This window comes from Eupeodes corollae, chromosome 3, assembly GCF_945859685.1.
Source record: "Eupeodes corollae chromosome 3, idEupCoro1.1, whole genome shotgun sequence".
Lineage (NCBI taxonomy): Eukaryota > Metazoa > Arthropoda > Insecta > Diptera > Syrphidae > Eupeodes > Eupeodes corollae.
This window is the reverse complement of record NC_079149.1, coordinates 82,330,717-82,349,141: the sequence shown is the minus strand read 5'-3', so window position 1 is coordinate 82,349,141 and position 18,425 is coordinate 82,330,717. Positions and strand designations below refer to the sequence as shown.

The window sequence follows — 18,425 nt, the reverse complement described above, 5'->3', positions numbered from 1 at the left end:
TGCGGATGTGACGCATGGAGAATATTTAGAGGCATTCCAGCAACAGAGTCTTCGTCCAAAACAAAATCGAGGGTACGGAGACGCTAAGTCGTGGGTGTGCTGGAACTGCAAGGTGCGAGGTCACTCGTTCGTAGACTGCCCATCCTCAGTCAGGAACATTTTTTGTTATAGGTGCGGTCAGGAAGGAGTGATTACTCCAAAGTGTCCGGTATGCAACCCGGAAAACTCGATTCGGAACGCGAGGAACCAGGGGGATACGCGTTCGGCCGAGACTCCCCCACCGACTGTCAATCCCCAATAAGAAAATCAAATAAAGGCAATTGCCAAATTCAAATACTAGTAAGAGAACAACCAAATATAAATATTAACCCCAAAAATGACGTAATTAACCGGAAATGGAAACCCCTCCACGTAAGAATAAAAGAATATCGAGAAGCAAGAGATCGTATCTTCGGTAGTAACACCGCAGGGCCGACTAAAAGAATCCTCAAGGCTAGAGAAAGGTTTAAGAATAGGAAATTAATTAGAAAAAGCATAGCGTCGACAGTAGTGGATACTAATTCCGACCCCCGACCGTATGCTAAAGTTGGGATCGCTAACAAGGAGGTGCTAGGCCTACTTGATAGCGGGGCTAGCGTTAGTATCCTAGGGAAGGGTTGCCTGAAATTTATAGAAGAAATTGGATTAAAAGTACAACCTTATAAGTCGGGCGTTAGGACGGCTGACGGTAGGAACCAAGATATAGTCGGTAAGGTCCACACGTTATTAAGGTACAAGCAACAGAATCACCCATTAACGCTGTACTTAGTTCCAAACCTCGATCAGGAGTTATATTTAGGTATCGATTTTTGGAAGGCCTTTAAAATTGCCCCAAATTTGGTGAGTGCTCTGTCGGGACCAGAGGTAGAAGCCGATTTAAAAAATGCTCATGATCTTTCTTTCGATCAACGGTCTGATTTGGAGGCAGTCAAGAGGAAATTCTTAGATTTTGATCGCCATGGCCTGGGGAAAACTTCGTTGGCAGAGCATTCAATAGATACGGGAGACTCGGTTCCAGTGAAGCAGAGGCACTACCCCGTCTCTCCAGCGGTGCAAGCCAATCTGTACCAGGAAATAGACCGGATGCTGAAGCTTGGAGTTATCGAGGAGAGCGAGAGCCCTTGGTGCTCACCAGTTGTCCTTATTAAGAAGCCAGGCCCAAACGGTACCATTAAATACCGTTTCTGCCTGGATTCGCGTAAGGTCAACGCGGTCACCAAAAAGGACGCTTACCCTCTCCCCCATATTGACGGGCTTCTTAGCCGGCTATCTGATACCTACTTTATAAGTAGCGTTGACTTAAAGGAAGCATTCTGGCAAATCCCGTTGGAGAAACGGAGTAGGGAGAAAACTGCTTTCGTGGTGCCAGGGAGACCCTTGTACCAGTTCACGGTCATGCCATTTGGGCTGTGTAACGCTGCCCAAAGGTTATGCCGTTTAATGGACAAGGTAATCCCGGGGCGACTGCGGGAGCGAGTTTTTGTGTATTTGGATGATTTGCTCGTGGTTTCTCCAGACTTCGAGACGCATATCGCTTTGCTGGAGGAAGTAGCCGACTGTCTAAAGAAAGCAAATCTCACCATCAACGTTAAGAAGTCCAAATTTTGCTTCAAAGAGCTGAAGTATTTGGGCTATATCGTTGGTGGTGGGAAGTTAAGGACCGATCCGGAGAAAATAGAAGCGGTTGTCAATTTTCCGTTGCCTAAAAATCCGAGACAAGTCAGGCGGTTGCTTGGTCTAGCGGGGTGGTATCGAAGGTTCATCAAGAATTTTTCCAGCTTGACGGCTCCACTGACGGATACGTTGAAGAGCAAAAATACTAAGTTCATCATGACCGATGAAGCGAAAACCGCATTCGAGGAGCTTAAAAAGGCGTTAGTTTCATCTCCGATTTTAGTTAGACCCGATTTTTCTAGGAGATTTTTCATTCAGTGTGACGCGTCGGATACCGGGATCGGCGCGGTCCTATTTCAAAAATATGAGGATGGCCAAGAATGTCCAATTTCCTATTTCTCCCAAAAATTAAATCCTTGCCAGCGGAACTATAGCGTCACCGAAAGAGAGTGTATGGCGGCCGTCATGGCGATAAAAAAATTCCGGCCCTATGTTGAAGGCATGGAATTCACTGTCATAACCGACCATTCAAGTCTCAAATGGCTGATGTCCATGAAGGACTTGAGTGGGCGGTTGGCTCGGTGGAGCCTAGATTTGCAATCCTATATCTTCGACATAGAGCACCGGAAGGGGTCGCTGAACGTCGTTCCCGACACTCTCTCTCGGGCGCACGCAGACGAATTAACGTTGGAATGGGTAGCCCCTCTCATAGATTTAGAATCGGCTGAATTCAAGTCGGAGGAGTATAAAGAGCTGGTAGAAACCGTTGGAAAACACGCCGAAGCGTTTCCGGACTTGAAGACAGAAGATGGTTTTCTGTATAAGCGCACCATCCCTCAATCTACTCAGATCCCTCTTTCCGATCACACTTGGTGTTTATGGGTTCCTTCGACATTAACTGAAGACCTAGTCAGGAAGGCCCATAATCCCCCTAATTCCGGTCATGGAGGAATCGCCAAAACTCTCCATCGAATTCGACAACATTTCTTCTGGCCGAACATGACTGTCCAGGTCCGTCAGTTCGTGATTAATTGTGAGGTGTGTAAACTGTCTAAGTCTTCAAATCAAGTGTCCCGACCACCTATATGTACGAGCTATCTGTCTGAACGTCCGTTCCAAAAACTGTATGTAGATTTTATTGGACCTTACCCCAGATCAAAAAATGGTAATACGTGTGTCTTCGTTGTCCTCGACCATATGTCAAAGTATGTTTTTTTGAAAGCCTTACGCGCGGCAAATTCGAAAAGTATCATAAAATACCTCAGGGAAGACATCTTCAACACGTTTGGGGTACCCCAAGTACTCCATTCAGACAACGGAAAGCAATTCGTCTCGAAGGAGTTTCAGAACTTCCTACAACTATATGGGATACGGCATTTTAAGACCGCCAATTATTCGCCCCAGTCCAACGCGTCCGAGCGTGTAAATAGGACCTTGCTTGCAGCTATAAGGTCGTACCTGAAGGAAGACCAAAGGGACTGGGATGCCCACCTAAGCGAAATAGCTGCAGCGTTGCGGAGTTCGGTACACACGGCGATAGGGGTGTCCCCTTACTTTGCCGTATTTGGGATGAATATGCTAACCCATGGCAGCAGTTACGAGTTGGTACAAAAATTGAACGTGCTTGAAGACGGCGAGATAGCAGTACTTCCTCGAAGTAATCGACTACAGCTTCTTAGGAGCCGACTCAAAGAGTCTATCCAAGAAGCCAATGAGAAGAGCGCACGGGTGTACAACACTCGTTCCCGCAGCGTGCGATATTTGCCAGGCCAAGAAATTTACAAGCGAAACTTCATCTTAAGCGATGCTTCCAAGAGAATAGCCGCAAAATTGTGCCCTAAATATGTTAAATGTCGGATTGTGAAGTCAGTGGGTAAAAGTCTATACGAGTTGGAAAATCTAGCAGGGAAGAAAATTGGCATATTTCATGCCAAAGACTTAAAGCAGTGAGAAAATGTCGAAAAGAAAAAGAGATAAACGGTAAAAATCAAAAAAGGAAAACGGTCTTGAACAGTCCAAAACGTATTAATTAATGAATCACGCAAATCTTGTCAAAGATCATGAATATCACATTACATAGGCATTTTTTCTTTGAACTTTTACATAACGTTAAGTTCAGGAATTACACTGGTGATAACCCTCTATCTAAAGACTGAACTAATTGTTAATAATCTGTGATCAAATTAGTACATAATGTAGATTTCCTTGGAATTCAACATTCCCAACCATGATATCTTCACAAGATTGATTTTTCGTGTCTTATTTATTTCTTCTTCCTTTAAACTGTGATATTTTCTTAAGACTGATTTTTTTTTAAATTATTTTTTTCATCTTCCTGCGAACATCTGTGATATAGGCTTAGCCAACACGTGTAATGTCCATTTCATGTTATTTATTGATTCAAACGGGCTTCTATCTATCTTTGATCCCGCGCGGTATCTTTAATTCAATTTAAAATTTGAACCTCTAAAATTAGGCCCCAAACATGCAAATCGCAACTCGGCACAACGACATTCACGACAAAAAAACACGAAAGTTAAAACGTCTGAAATTGCTATCGGTTTTGTCTTTATTGCTTCAGGAAGCTATTTAGTCGAGTGTATGCGAACTTATACTAAAATTACGTACTAGACTTAAACTCGATGATCTTATAACTAAAACCTTAAAATTATTGGGATACTTAAGTCTAGGAATGTCTTAATCACAACCTCACCTCGATGAATAGCACCGTCTTTCTTGAAATTACGTATGCCCGGCTTTGGGGCGTGAGTTCTTCCCCACTTTGGACTGCAACGTTTGTTTAGGGAGCAGCCTTCACCGTCTCTGTTCTTCCAGTAGCTGGTACCAGATCCGGAGTTTTGTTGTGGCTGCAAGGAAAAAAATGAAAGATTAGCATATTTTTCATGCTGTTTTATTTGGGAAATAAAAATCAAAAAAAATACACAAATACTGGTGTCGTTCTCCACTTCCATTCTTCGGATGATTCTGTTTACAAAACAGAAGTGTTCTGCTCTTCTTGGTCAGTCAGTCCAACGGAATGGTTTCAGAAGACGTCTGGGCTCTTCCGAAGGTTTTCTGGACGACCAAGGGAAAGCCACCTGCAAAATAAAAGAATTTTTATGTGGCAAAACCATTGAGTAAAAATACAAAATACTTAGCTTCGGCTTGGGAGGTTCCTTCTTTCCGTGCTGGAGCTGTCCGTCTGGGTGGTTTGTGTTTTTTGCATCCTTCTTCCTGGTTTCTATGTTTTTATATTGTTTTTTTTATGTTTTTATATTTTTTGTCCGATATTTACTCGGGAATGAACAATAATATAACGCGCGAATATGATAAACGTGTTGCAATTTGTAAATAAATAATTTCGATTTTTGGTTCTGTCAAAGTTAAATGTAAAAGTTGACAGATGACAGCTCACTTCGTATCCCACTGTAGCAAGGGATATTTTTGCTTATCCAAGACACGACCCAGGATAGAAGAAGGGGGGTTGTTATTTACTGGCCAGATTTGAATATTTACGAGAAAGACCGTTGCGCTTCTCAGCCGATAGTGCGGGCCAATAGTAATAAAGAATCGTTACATAATAATGATGAGGTGATGGGCTAGGTGGAAAGGTTAATAGATCGCACGGTAGATCGACAGTTTTTACCATCTTCATCGGTTCGATCAGTAATAGACCAAAGCTAGCGAATCACTAGTCAAGTGAAAGGTAGTAAGGGCGGTCATTGTGCTGCATGGAACTTGTTAACGAATAGTTTGTGCCGGTACAACAATTAAAAAAATCGAAATTGTGTTCGTGGTTACAAAAAACCGAAGAATAGCTTGGTTCCACATTTGTTTTATTTATCTAACTAAAAGCGCGTAAAGGTGAGTGCGAAAAAAATGCAAAATTAGTGCAAATTAGTGATTTTTTTGTTTTTGATAAAATTAGGGTGAATTTTTGGGTGGACGCAATCAATGTAGAACCGAAAGACAAAACACAATCGGCCGCATAAATTGGTGCCTAACTGTTGGAGGAGGGCCAAAAAAAGCCCCGAAGTTAAATCTGACCCGTGAAGCACCCGGGTCTACAAGTAACCCTATCTTATTAAAAAAAGAAATCATATTGGTAGTACCTATAGTGACTAATTGGGCAGCTCAAATAAGCCTTTTCGAACACTCTGAGCGCCCCGAAAATTCACCCGCGCTGCGGATTTTCGCCTCCGCCAAAAAAAAAATAAAGAATTTAGTATACGCATGCAGAAAAAAGATCCATTATTGCTCAAGAAAACAGAAGTGCCGTCCGATAGTCCGTAGTGAAGCCCCGGCGTTATACATATCACCGGCAGGCACGACGCGCCAGAGCACGCATGGAAGAACGACGTTTTTGTTTGGTCATATCCATTACCATGGCTACTTATTTAAATAATTATAATTAATTCATTTATTTATTCAAAACTTTACTTATTTATTACCTTTTTTTATTATATTCTTCAATTATTTGCTTAATATTCAATCCTTATTCCTTTTTTTTTGTTGTTATAATTTTTTTTTTGTTTGATAGTTATTCTCACTGTGGTTTTAGTATCTTAAACTCAGTTCAGAATTATTTTTTTGTTGTTTCAATTTAATTCTTATTCCGACTTGCCATAGGGAGTGTTTGCTAACGTGGGGTAGGTTTCAACGGTATAGGCGAAGAATTCCAAAGCAGCGCGACGGCGACGACAGCGCGCGCTTAACGCAACATTTTGCTCATCCCCTCGTATACACCCGCATAAGAGCTCTGTGTAGGTAGGAACGGCGGATCGTAAGTCAAGCCTTTATTGGGCAATATTAAGACCCCCACTTTATCGAACCGACTCTTAGGTAGAGGTTGAGATATACATATATTTCATTTTTAATTAGAGTAAATTTATTAGCATTAAAGTTATTTCTAGTTAAATTCGTTTTTTTCTTATTAGTATGATTTTGTTAGAGTAAACTATTCTGTTTCCTTGGATGCTTTTTTTTTGAAGAAATAAATTGTATGTTAATCCCAAATTGATCCTAGAATGTCTATTCAGTTGCGATTCTGTTCCTTTTTCTTTGTTCATGTCTGAGATATTTGTTATCATGAAGTGGTGAGTCAATTGTAAGGAGGTGCGGTAAGGTAAGCGGTTTTTCGAAGGGGTAGTATGTGAGTCCACCACTGACTTGTCTCCAGATTTGGGGAATCCGAGATTCCGGCCGAATGGATTCCAGGCTGGGAGGGAACAGGCCAAACCGTGACGTCATCAACGGCGTCCGAGGAAAGCGAACCAGTGGTGGTGGTGTATAACTATTTTTGAAATCTAGTGTACTAGGCATGATCTATGTTTTTGGAAAGAGGTGAGGTCCAGCTACGGTGGCAAGACCCCCCCATCCGACGAGTATAGCTGAGCAACGCAAGCATGCCGCAGCTACCGTAGCGGACATTCCTTCCCTTCCCCGATTCCGCCCTAGTCCTTCTCCTGAAGATTCCTTCCTCGCCCGTCCCTCTCCTACCCATACCCTCCCTGTTGCCTCGTTTCACAGTATGTACAATAGGAAGAATTGTGAGAGTCGTCTGTCCAGCAACTTTCAACAGTTTAGAAGACAAGTCGAGAGCAATTAATCAACTCTCCGCGAGCTAATCTCCAGACTATGTCCACTTGCGAGATTGCTCTCGAGATCAGCTTGAGAGCGACTCGTAGCCCGTTTATTCTCAAATGGACACCCACCTTTACATCGTATTTCATTTAAAGATTAAATGGCTTCTATAATTGGACAAAAACTTCAAATTCCTATTTGAAAACATTACCTCTTTTTCAGTTAATGGCCGCTGAAGAGGAAGCAAGTATTTTAATTGTATCACCTGACAAAAGGTATCACAGTAGCAATGGGGCGAAGGGTATAAACAGATGATCTGTTGTCTTGAAACTAACTACGTGTACAGTGTCTTAAAAATGTATTAAAAAGCCAAACAATTAAATTAAAGTGCAACCATGTTCTAGTTTTGTATAATAGAATGCCACTTTTAAAATCATTCCCATGTAGCTTAACTATTTACCATCACTTTTATGAACCAAACTATTTTTATTAAAAATATACTAATATAATTCTTTTTTTTATTTTATAGGGAAAAGAATGGCACTGATGTCTCGAAAGTTCCTTCTTTACAAGGTCGTTATAGAATTATCAAACCTGAAAGAAAGTTTGTGATTGAAAGAACAGAAGAAAAAGATGCTGGTACTTACAGTTGTGTGGTAAATGGCGAAAAAAAAGATTTCAGAGTTGCAGGTAAGGTCAAATTTTAATAATTGTAACTCCGTTTTAAATTTAAATGTTGTTCCCTTAAAATAATAGAAAAAATTTCATTAAATTATAATATTCTGTCAACGATTACTTTTGTCCCTGATTTTTTTTAAACTTTTATTAACAAAATCAAAGATCATCTAGTTCGTTAAACCGAGTGTAATTAAATTGGGATCTGAATTGAAAATCAAATGTTTTCAGTGGAATAAAATAAATATAAATAAATAAAAAAAACTCCTCAAACATCTCACACATAATCGAACACTCACTGCTTTTGCACTGTAGTAACATCTGTAAAAAATGTGCGTAACACTACGTCTTCGTCGGTTCCGACGCTTTTTTTCTATGACACTCCCTATGTAAGTTCGATTAAAAGCCAATTTGCTTGCAGCACAGTTTGCTGTTAATTCGATGCTGCCAGAGTGACATGACTCCGCCTGTATTTGAAAGCGTAAACGATTCTATGGGACGAATCTTCGTTCGCACTTGTTCAGTTACTAGGGTACTTAAAAATCTTGACATTCACAAATCCGCTGGCCCGGATAATGTTCTGAAGAGGTGTTCTTTTACGCTGGCAAAACCACTGCGTAAGCTTTTCCATCTGTCCTATTCTACAGGTCTCTTTCCGAGTGGATGGAAAACTGCATTTGTCCAGCCTGTCCCTAAAAAATGTGAATCCTCCTCACCATCTAATTATCGTCCAATTGCACTTACATCCCTTCTTGCCAAGGTCATGGAAATGCTGATCAATCAAAGAATTATCTTGAAGAACGAAAGCTTCTTAATGACCGGCAGTATGGCTTTCGTTGCAATAGGTCCACAGGTGATCTTATGGTTTATCTCACCGAACAGTGGAACAAATCTTTACATCGTTTTGGAGAAAGTAAGATTATTGCACTTGATATTTCAAAAGCATTTAATAGAGTTTGGCATCAAGCTGTCTTATCGAAAATGTGTGCATTTGTTATTGATGAATCCTTTTATCGTTCGGTTAGAAATCACAAATATTCACAAAATAAACGCTGGTGTGCCCTAGGGCTCCGTTTTGTCTCCGACGCTCTTCCTCATTTTTATAAATGATCTTTTGTCTGAAATTTCTAACCCACTAAATTGTTTCGCGGATGACAGTACCCTCAGCTTTTCATATTCGTTTTTATCATCCTTGTTCTTCGGATGTGAACTACCAAGGGCAGTGTATGATAAGCTCATTATATTCTGATCTTGACAGCATTGTTCAATGTGGAATCAAAAACCGTGTACAATTTAATGCTTCAAAAACTCAATGCTGTCTACTGTCGCAAAAGTGTAACCCTCCCCCAATGCCATTATCCATGAGTGGTACTTGCATCGAGGAGACTGAACAGCTATCAGTCCTAGGTATGTGCATTACAAACCACTTGTTGTGGAGTGATCACATATTTGACATTGCCAAAAATACTGCGAAGTGTTCAAAAGAGAGCTTTTAAAATGATAGGTGACCGTTGTCTAACTGAAACTTTTGCATCTCTCGAGCACCGTCGTAAGGTTTCATGTCTCCCATTATTTTATCGCTACTTCCATAAACAATGCTCTAATGAAATAGCCAGTTGTACAGCCAGAAAAGCCAAAAAACCATTCTTATTTTCGGATTCTCTAAATACATTTTTGAAAGCGATCTCAAGTAAAGAAGTCAGCAACGAAACTGTCAGAAGAAGAATCATCAATATCGAAGTAATGACCGAAATGGGCGTTCAGCAGAACTACATATTTTTGTTTTAAGCCTAGTACATACTTCCTCGTGAAGTGAACGTTCGCCAGTGGAGAAAGTGAACTTTTGACATTGCTCACTGGTACACACTTGTGAGTACACGTTGTGAACATCGTCAACTTCATCAGTTGAATCTTCAAATAGGTATTCTATTTCATATGACACCATTTTAACTTTTGTTTTAGAACAACGCGCAAGCAGCCATAAACTTTAAAATGCGGAAACCAAATGTCAAAGCTTCACCAACAGTTCCCGTACATTTTGCACGTGAATTGCCCGTGAACGAAAACTCTCCACTTTGTTCTCCACTCAGCTTCACGAGCAAGTTCACGGGTGAACCAAAAACTGAAATTTGTATGGGTTCACGAGATGGTTCACAAGTATGTACTAGGCTTTATTAGTTACCCGTTAGACATTAGACAATATTATAAGCTTGGTGTCATCCACAAGCGGAAGCAAACTTCGACTTTAAGGGGATGTACCATGGCGTTGTGTCGGTCATGGAATGAGGACGTGTTGCAATTTCTAGTGTTTGGAACACACACATTTTCTGTGAGGTAAAACTGATCAAATGATTAACATCATTATTCTGAAACAATATTTGGGTCCATTGTCATTGAGCTCTTCCAGGACAACTACCCAAAGAATACATCTAGTACAGCAGGGTTGTGATTATTGTGTATGATGTCGAGTTGCCCAAAAGAACTTAAGAAATATTAAAGACCTTTAAGAAAAATGGCAACAAATAATTTCTGAAGTATGCTTAAAAATTGTCTCTTAAATACCTTAATGTTATGGGAAAACCATTTAATCGAAAGGATACGTAACTAAGTACTAAATATTAAGTGTCCGGTTATGCGCCAGGTGCTCAATTTTTGAAATGTGTTTAATATTGATTTGCTGTTCATTGGCTTAAATTGTAGTGTTGGCCTATTTAAAAAACAGTTTTTAAATGTCATATATTAAATTGTTATAAAATTTTACACTACATACATTTTCTTGGAGAAAATCTCTTGAAGTGATTTCAAAAAGGATTCGATTTCATTGTATGTATATATATACAGTGGCCGACAAAAGTCTACGTACGACCACTTTTTTGCCATTTTATAAAACAAAAGTTTTAAATATAAAAATAATGATACAGTTTATTTTTAAATCTATTTTTGTTATTCCTACACAAAAAAAAAAACAAACTTGGATTTTTTTACTTTAAAATATTTTAACTAAAAACAATTAAAAAACACTGACAAAAATGTACATACGACCGACAGCACCGTTTTTGTTGTTGACTACTAAACGAGAAGTACTGTTATTTATTTATTTTTTTCGTTTCTTATATTACCAAAGCATTGTACAAAGTAATATACAGCCGAAATTTGGTTAAAAAAATAAAAACGAAGGAAAATCTTGATGTAGCAAAGCTATTAAATTAAGGCTACAGTTCAAACCATATTTACTAACTTTAATAATACTGGTACAGTTGAAAATAAGCCGCGTAGTGGAAAAAGTTCAATGGAAGAGAAATAAGCTTTATCTTAAAAGAAATTAAGAAAAACCCAAAAGTTAATGCCACAACATTGGCCCAAGACCTCGCGACAAGATTGGAAACTATTGTGCATCCACGCACTATAAAGAACTACAAAGAACCTTAAATAAAAATAATTACCACAGCAGAACTCCTAGAAGGAAACCCTTTATAAGCGATAAAAATCGAAAACTTCGTTTGGAATTCGCCCAAAAGCATATTGAAAAGGACTTGGACTTCTGGAAGCTAGTTTTGTTTACTGATGAATCGAAGTACAACATAATTGGAAATGATGGGAGAGAAAAAGTGTGGCGCAAACAAAACACAGCCATGGATCCGAAGAACTTAGTCTCTACTGTTAAGCACGGTGGTTGCAACGTCATGGTTTGGGGTGCTGTCGCTGCGTCTGGAGTAGGAAAATTAGTGTTTATTGAGGGTAACATGGATCCCTTTCACTACAAATCCATTTTAAAATAAAATTTTAAACCATCAGTTGATGCTGATGATGATGGTCACAGTTGGATCTTTCAACAAGATAACGATCCCAAGCACACGGTTCAGATTGTGAAAGATTGGCTGCTATACCATGCTCCTCGACAACTGTACACACCGCATAACAGCCCGGACTTGAATGTTATAGAACACGTTTGGGAAATTCTAGAGCAAAAAATCCGAAAACATAATATTAGCAGTGCTCCAATGCTTAAGGAGAAGCTCCAGGAAGAATGGCAAAATAATATACCCACTGAGCTCGAACATTTAGGTTCTTCGATGCCCAGACGACTACTGGCAGTTATAGATGCCTGTGGTGGCCCAACAAAATATTGATTTTTTTGTATTTTTTGTAAATAAAATTTTAAGTTTATAATGCATTCACTTGTTTTTTTTGTGTGTAATTTTATTAAAAAAATATTTTAAACAAAACTGTATGATTACATTTGCTTACATTGGTTTCCAACTCCTCATGATGGGAAAATAGTGGTCGTACCTAGACTTTTGTCGGCCGCTGTATATATTATATATCACTTCAGTCAATAAACAAGTTTTTTGACTGTCATAATTTCATTAATTTCTTGTGTTTTTGCTTGTTCTGCGCTTTTCAATAAAATACACAATATTTGTGTTTCTTTGCGGAAGTCCGTTCTCAAATATCAGTTGAAAAAGACTGATATCGTATCCTCCTAATTAAAGTCGAAAAAGTATCTTGAAAGTTTATAAGGAATTCCAAATGTTATAAGCAAGTAGTAGAAGGTGTCGTTTTCTCCGAACCAAAGTCTTTTTAAAAAATTAATTAAGCTTCATTTTCCATAATTTAACATTCGTATTGAAAATTTAATGGAATTTAAGTTAAACGGTTTGAAGTTTTGAAAATACTATTATATATATTTATTCTATTCCTTTAAACTTTTTCCTCATAGCGTTCTATAAACTTCACTTGAGCCAATTTGGAAAAGGTTTTCAAAAAATTCTTTTACGCTTTGTTTAAGCAACAATCAATTTAGAAAATGTGTGATTTTGAAAAATAAATATAAGTAAAGTGTATCAATTTCATATTCGTACCCCTTTAATAAGTTTAAATGTTTTCCTCATCCAAAATGACTTCAGTTACAAAAGTTTTAATAACAAAGTGCAAATTATGTTAGTTCATGGTTGATATATTTTATAGAATTTCTTTAGTTGGTACAATTCATTTTTCTTGAAAAATTTAATGAAAAGAAAAAAATCCAGTAATATTGGGTCAATTTTGTATTCGAACCCTGTTTTAATCAGTCAAAAAATGTGGCTTTAATATTTTGTAGCATAACTTTTGGAAGTAATTACAGCTTTTAATCGTCTTGGCATTGACCTTACCAATTTTTCAGTTGTTTCAGAGGTTATTTGTGTCCATTCACACCTTAATGATTTTGGGGGGGTTTCCAAAACCTTACTGCAATTAAAGAGAAGCCACATTTGGGTTGCATTCGCCTTATGCTTTGGGTCGTTATCCTGATAAAAATTAAAGTTGTTTTCTAGACCCATTGGTGCAGCACTATCTTTTAAATTCGTCTTCAGGATATCGATGTAGATCTTGTGATCCATAATTCCTCCAATTATGTGCAGTTTTCTAAGTCTAGCTGCTGAAAAAAAACCCACACCATTACCGTCCCACGACCATGTTTAACGGTTCCTCGATTGTTTTGCGGGAGGTATTCAGAATTTGGCTTACACCAAACCAATTGTCTGCCATCTGAGCCATGAATATTGAAATTTTCATCTGTGAAAATAACCGTTTTTCAGAAGTCAAAGTCTTTTGGTTGATATTCTTTGGCGAATACAAGCCATTTAAGTCTATTTTCATGACTAATGAATTGTTTTTTGCGAGATACTCTTCCGTTAAAACCATGTTTCCGTACAGAAATCCGCAACGTTTCAGTGAAAATTTGTTTTTCCATTGATTGGCGAAGATTCTGTGCCAACTTTGGTGCACTTATCTTTGGATTTTTATTTTTTTTTCACGCACAATTATTCTCTTGTCCTGTGTGTTGAAAATACTTGTCGTATTGCGAGGCAAGTTTTTAATCCCTTGACAAACCGGCTTTACCTTCTTTGTTGTATTTTACGATGAGGAAGTTGTACTTATATGAAATTGGTACACTACATATACAATAAATAAACAGCGAAAATGCAAATAACAAAAAAATATAATTGTATTCCTTTTTACAGCGAAAATTGTCGTCCGTGTGCCTTCCAATAGCGGTGTTGTTGAAGGAGAAAAACTATCAATCCATTGTGTTGTCGCTGGAACTGATCCTCAGTTATACTGGCAAATGGGTAAGAACGTCACAAAACTATGATTTGTTAGAAAAATAATAAAAAATGTATTTATTGCAGGAAACCTTACAATTTATAACTCATCGGGTAGATACGAACTTAAAGAAGATGAAAATAAAGTTCAAAACGCAGTACTTACAATGGACAATGTAAGTTTAAATGACAGAGGAGACTACAAATGCCTTGGTCGCAACATAATCAACGATTTGGGCATTGCAGATCCTGCAGAAGATATAAGCTTCGTCCGAGTCAAGGGTAAGTTATTTGAACGATTGAATTTTAATTAATTTAGATTATTTTTGAGCAGCTATTCAAACAGAAAAATGTTGTACAAATGATTTCGAGTAAATTTTACTCGAGGTGACGTAGCAGTGCCGTTTTTGCGTCTTAACAGTGCTCACAATTAAATTGAGTGGTACACACTGAATTGAATGACTGCGGTATTGCGGTTTAAAAACCTCTCAGGTTTTTGCCGGACCGCTGTGTCTCTAAGCACTTGATTGCGTCCTTCGATATATTTTTAGTTATACTGCATTTAATATGGACACGTTTCTTTAAAATAGAACTTAGTTTCGCTACAAGAAACACGGGAACTTCAATTTGAGTTCCACGAAAACAATTGAATTGAATTAAACAATTGTATGAATTGTATTCTGGGTTCAAAAATGAAGCGTTTTCTATAAAATTTAATTAATTTCAAAATAAAAAAAAAAAGTTTTCACGTAACAGCTCGTCGTCGATAGGATTGAAACAAATGTATCTTGGGTTTTATGAATAGGATCTTCAATCGTTGTAACAGAGCATCAATTTCTGCTTATGTTTAAATATTTATTTAACAAAAAAGAACATTTTTTTAGTTTTCTTTAGAGTCGCGAACTTTTGCATTCAATACATGACGCACACAAAATTACCCTTTTTGTAGAAAAAAGACGCATTTCAATATTTTTTAATGTACGTTTAAGAAATTTCTTTCTTCGTTATGATTAACTAAAACTAGAGTTCACGTATGTATTAACTATTTTCCTTTCTTTCTTGTTCTCGTGTCCATTTAAATTTATAAAGCTTTTAAATACGTCAAGAATAACCTGGTGTGCATTGGCTTAACGTAGACATATTTCTCATATTACATAAAATAAAGTATAATTATTACTGTCTGCCATGTTTTTTTGTGGCTAGTCAGGGTAGCCTAAATCCCAAGTTACAGTTTTGCGAAAAATGGACTCGGGAAGTTTTCATAAAACAACGATATTAGCCTATTTTCTATTAACTGATCTATTATAGAAAAAAAAAACAAAAATTATAATTAATTTATTTAATTTCTTCGTTACAGGAAAGTTCGCTGCTCTCTGGCCCTTTTTAGGTATTTGTGCTGAAGTCATTATTCTCTGCACAATTATTTTAATTTACGAGAAGAGGCGCAATAAGACAGAACTAGAAGAAAGTGATACTGATCCAAACACTGAACAATAATAGTGTACGGCAAGATCAGTCGTTGGAATTAAAAATAAAATTGTTTTCAATAAAAAAGAATGTCATTTATTAATAAAACAACAATAAGCAATTAATTATTTATTATTTTTAAACCTGTTAAACTCACAATGTTATACATATTCTATTTTTGAAATATAAGAAAGTGCCGAATGAAAAAACCTCCAGTTGCCATATTTCATATAAAAATTAAAAAAAATAGAATCAGTTATGTGGTATTTATTTACTATAATTCTAATTACCACACTTTTATTAAGATTTATTGGCCAATAAAAATAAACAAAAAACTCACGATTTCATTTTAAAATCAACGTAAAAAAAACTTGTCTGAAGTTTGTCAATGATGACAATCTAACAACAATTCCGGCTATGGACTGAGGCAGATTAAAATATTATTTTAGCGATGCAAAATGTCACCATGAAAGTGAAATTGCCGATTACCGAATCATTTACAGACTTAAGGAATTTACTAAACACAAAGGCGTGCTTTGAATTTCTGAAATGTTGAAAAGTTCCGAAAGTAACTCATGTACTCATGTGTATCCGAGCTACTAGCTGTAGTCTAGATTTATGACACAACTGCAACCAATTTTCTCGCTTTCGGAACTTACAAACAACGTCAGTTAAAGAACTAAAAAAATAGTTTTGAATTTCCAATCTAATAGTTTGTATTTTTTTCTTGTTTTCTTTCAGTCACGATTGTATACTAAGAATATTTTATCATTTCTGTTTTACTTTTATAATTAAAATCGACTAAAATATAACAGAAAATATTTAAAACAAATCTGATTACTAAGGTTTTCGAGAAATGAGGTGGTTAGCAACACTAATCGCCATGACTATTGACGAAGAAAAAACTATGATGGATTGTTTATACTTCTTATTATTAATTAATATTTCTTTCACGAAATGAAATTATAAACTTATAACTACTTGGTATGAAAATCTTCAAAACAGGTTTTTCCTTTGCGAATGCAAAGGGGAACTTTGCACATATTGCACTGCCATATTGTCCTCACTGCATTTACTTTTTTGCTACATTTGCAGCATCTTCTCGAAGTACTTCTGTTGCGGCTTAGCAGTAAAATTCCAAATTTTTAGCTGGTTAATTTTCTTTATTAAAGAACTTATAAATAGTGCTTTAAATTTCTGAAAAATATATAAATTATATTCAATGAAATTAAAATTGTAATTATAATATAGCTACGTTTTAGTCCTTTTGCTAAGAGCGCAGATTTTATAAGAAAGATTTGAAGGTTAAGTTCAAATGTGCGAATTAAATTACTTCATAAATAGCGATAGCATTACAAATATATATGTTCTACTCTTTCTTTTTAAGTTCGAATTGAACGTGGGGCATTGCCAGGTGCGGCAACAACTTCTTTCTGGTTGATGTTGACTGCATTCTAGAAGAATTTCCTCTGCGACTGTAGGCTTGTGGAGTTTGATAAATGCAGGTCCAAGAGATGAGGACCTGCAACTTCGTTTTCTGTGTTCTATAGCAGGCCTTTGCTTCTGTCTGACATATTCCGGCGCCAGAAGATCCTGGTATACGCTTCGTCTGAAGTCTTTCAGAGTTAATGGGTTTAGGTCCGCGCGAGAAGAGGCCTGCAGTTCCTTATAAATTAAAAAGGCATTGACCACACAACAATCAAGGAAATGAAAAAAAATCCTGTGCCACCACTTGTGTGATTTTCTATCAACTGCATAACTTCCTTTGAGCTGGTCAAATTTATCGACAAAATTCATATTCGCGTTGTAGTCTTTAACGGCTTCTGGACAGGAAACCCCGTTATAGGTACCATCGCGCTCTCTACGGTTAACTTTACCAACCTTCTTAGGATCATGATAGTTTGACAACATAAATACTGATCTCTTGTCTTTCCATTTCAACAAACTAACTTATGCGGTAATCGTGTTCGCCTCTGCGTAAATGCCTGTCTTCTTTTAGCTTCGGCAAGAACCTTCTATTTGAATTCACCGTTCCACAGGCGAAAATTTTGTCTTCTTGTAATCTTGTAAAGGGTAACTTTTGAAATAATTGTCAAAATACACTTTATGATTTTTTCCTTTCAAATTTTCACAAAATTTCGTTACAAATTTACCGCCTAAGTCAGTTTCAATTTTAGATCCCTGCTTGCCAGTATAAAAATCGAAATCAAGGCAGTAACCTGACTGCACACATCATCCATACCTTGTACCCCCGTTTTGTCGGTTTTTTTGGCATTTATTGCTTCAAAAAGTTCCTTCCCTTGAACTTAATCATACTCTCATCAAGAGCAATTCTTTCTGATGGCTTGTAATTATTTCGAAAATTAGTTCGTAAAATGTCCAGTAGAGGTCTAATTTTATACAGTTTGTCGAAATTTGGGCAGTTTCTGTCAGGCATTACGCTACTGCCATTCACGTGCAAATAATTCAGAAGCCAACTGAATCTATTTATGTAAGCTCATAAACTTCGAGACATAGCTGTCATGAAAATCAGGTGCTGAAGACCAGTAATAATTGTAGCTTGGCATTTTTTGTATACCCATCACCAAGTTCAACGCAATCTTTGTATATGAAAACATATACAAAGACGCAATGAAAACGGCAAGCTCTTCAGTTGTAGTGGGTGTATAAGGTTTTCTAGATTGAGTTGCATAAAAGTTAGTTTGAAAACATAAAATGTTCTGTCCAAAATAGCCGAAATAGTGAGAGGGGCAACATTCTCCATGCCCAGAATTTCATCAGATATTCCCACACTTTCCGAAAACTCATCAGGTGTGTCCATTCTATAATTTGTCTTCCACTTTGGAGCTAGTGTCATTGGTCTATTTGATAAAGTTTGATAAAGGGAGGTCATCATCGGAATCAAAGTCATAATTGGGAACTTTTCCTATCAAATCCACTAACAAAAGTGGACTTAGCTGA

The 18,425-nt window shown here is 37.2% G+C and overlaps 1 protein-coding gene across 1 annotated transcript in view; it reads left to right on the top strand.

Moving 5' to 3' along the window:
* Positions 1 to 15,679, top strand: part of LOC129949182 (titin-like) — a 51,933-nt gene extending 36,254 nt beyond the window's left edge. Inside the window, exons 6-9 of the mRNA XM_056060466.1 lie at positions 7,766 to 7,926; positions 13,917 to 14,024; positions 14,085 to 14,279; positions 15,355 to 15,679. Coding sequence (XP_055916441.1) covers positions 7,766 to 7,926; positions 13,917 to 14,024; positions 14,085 to 14,279; positions 15,355 to 15,494 — 604 coding nt within the window. The 3' untranslated portion in view covers positions 15,495 to 15,679. The remainder of the gene's footprint in view (positions 1 to 7,765; positions 7,927 to 13,916; positions 14,025 to 14,084; positions 14,280 to 15,354) is intronic.
* The last annotated feature ends 2,746 nt before the right edge of the window (positions 15,680 to 18,425 follow it).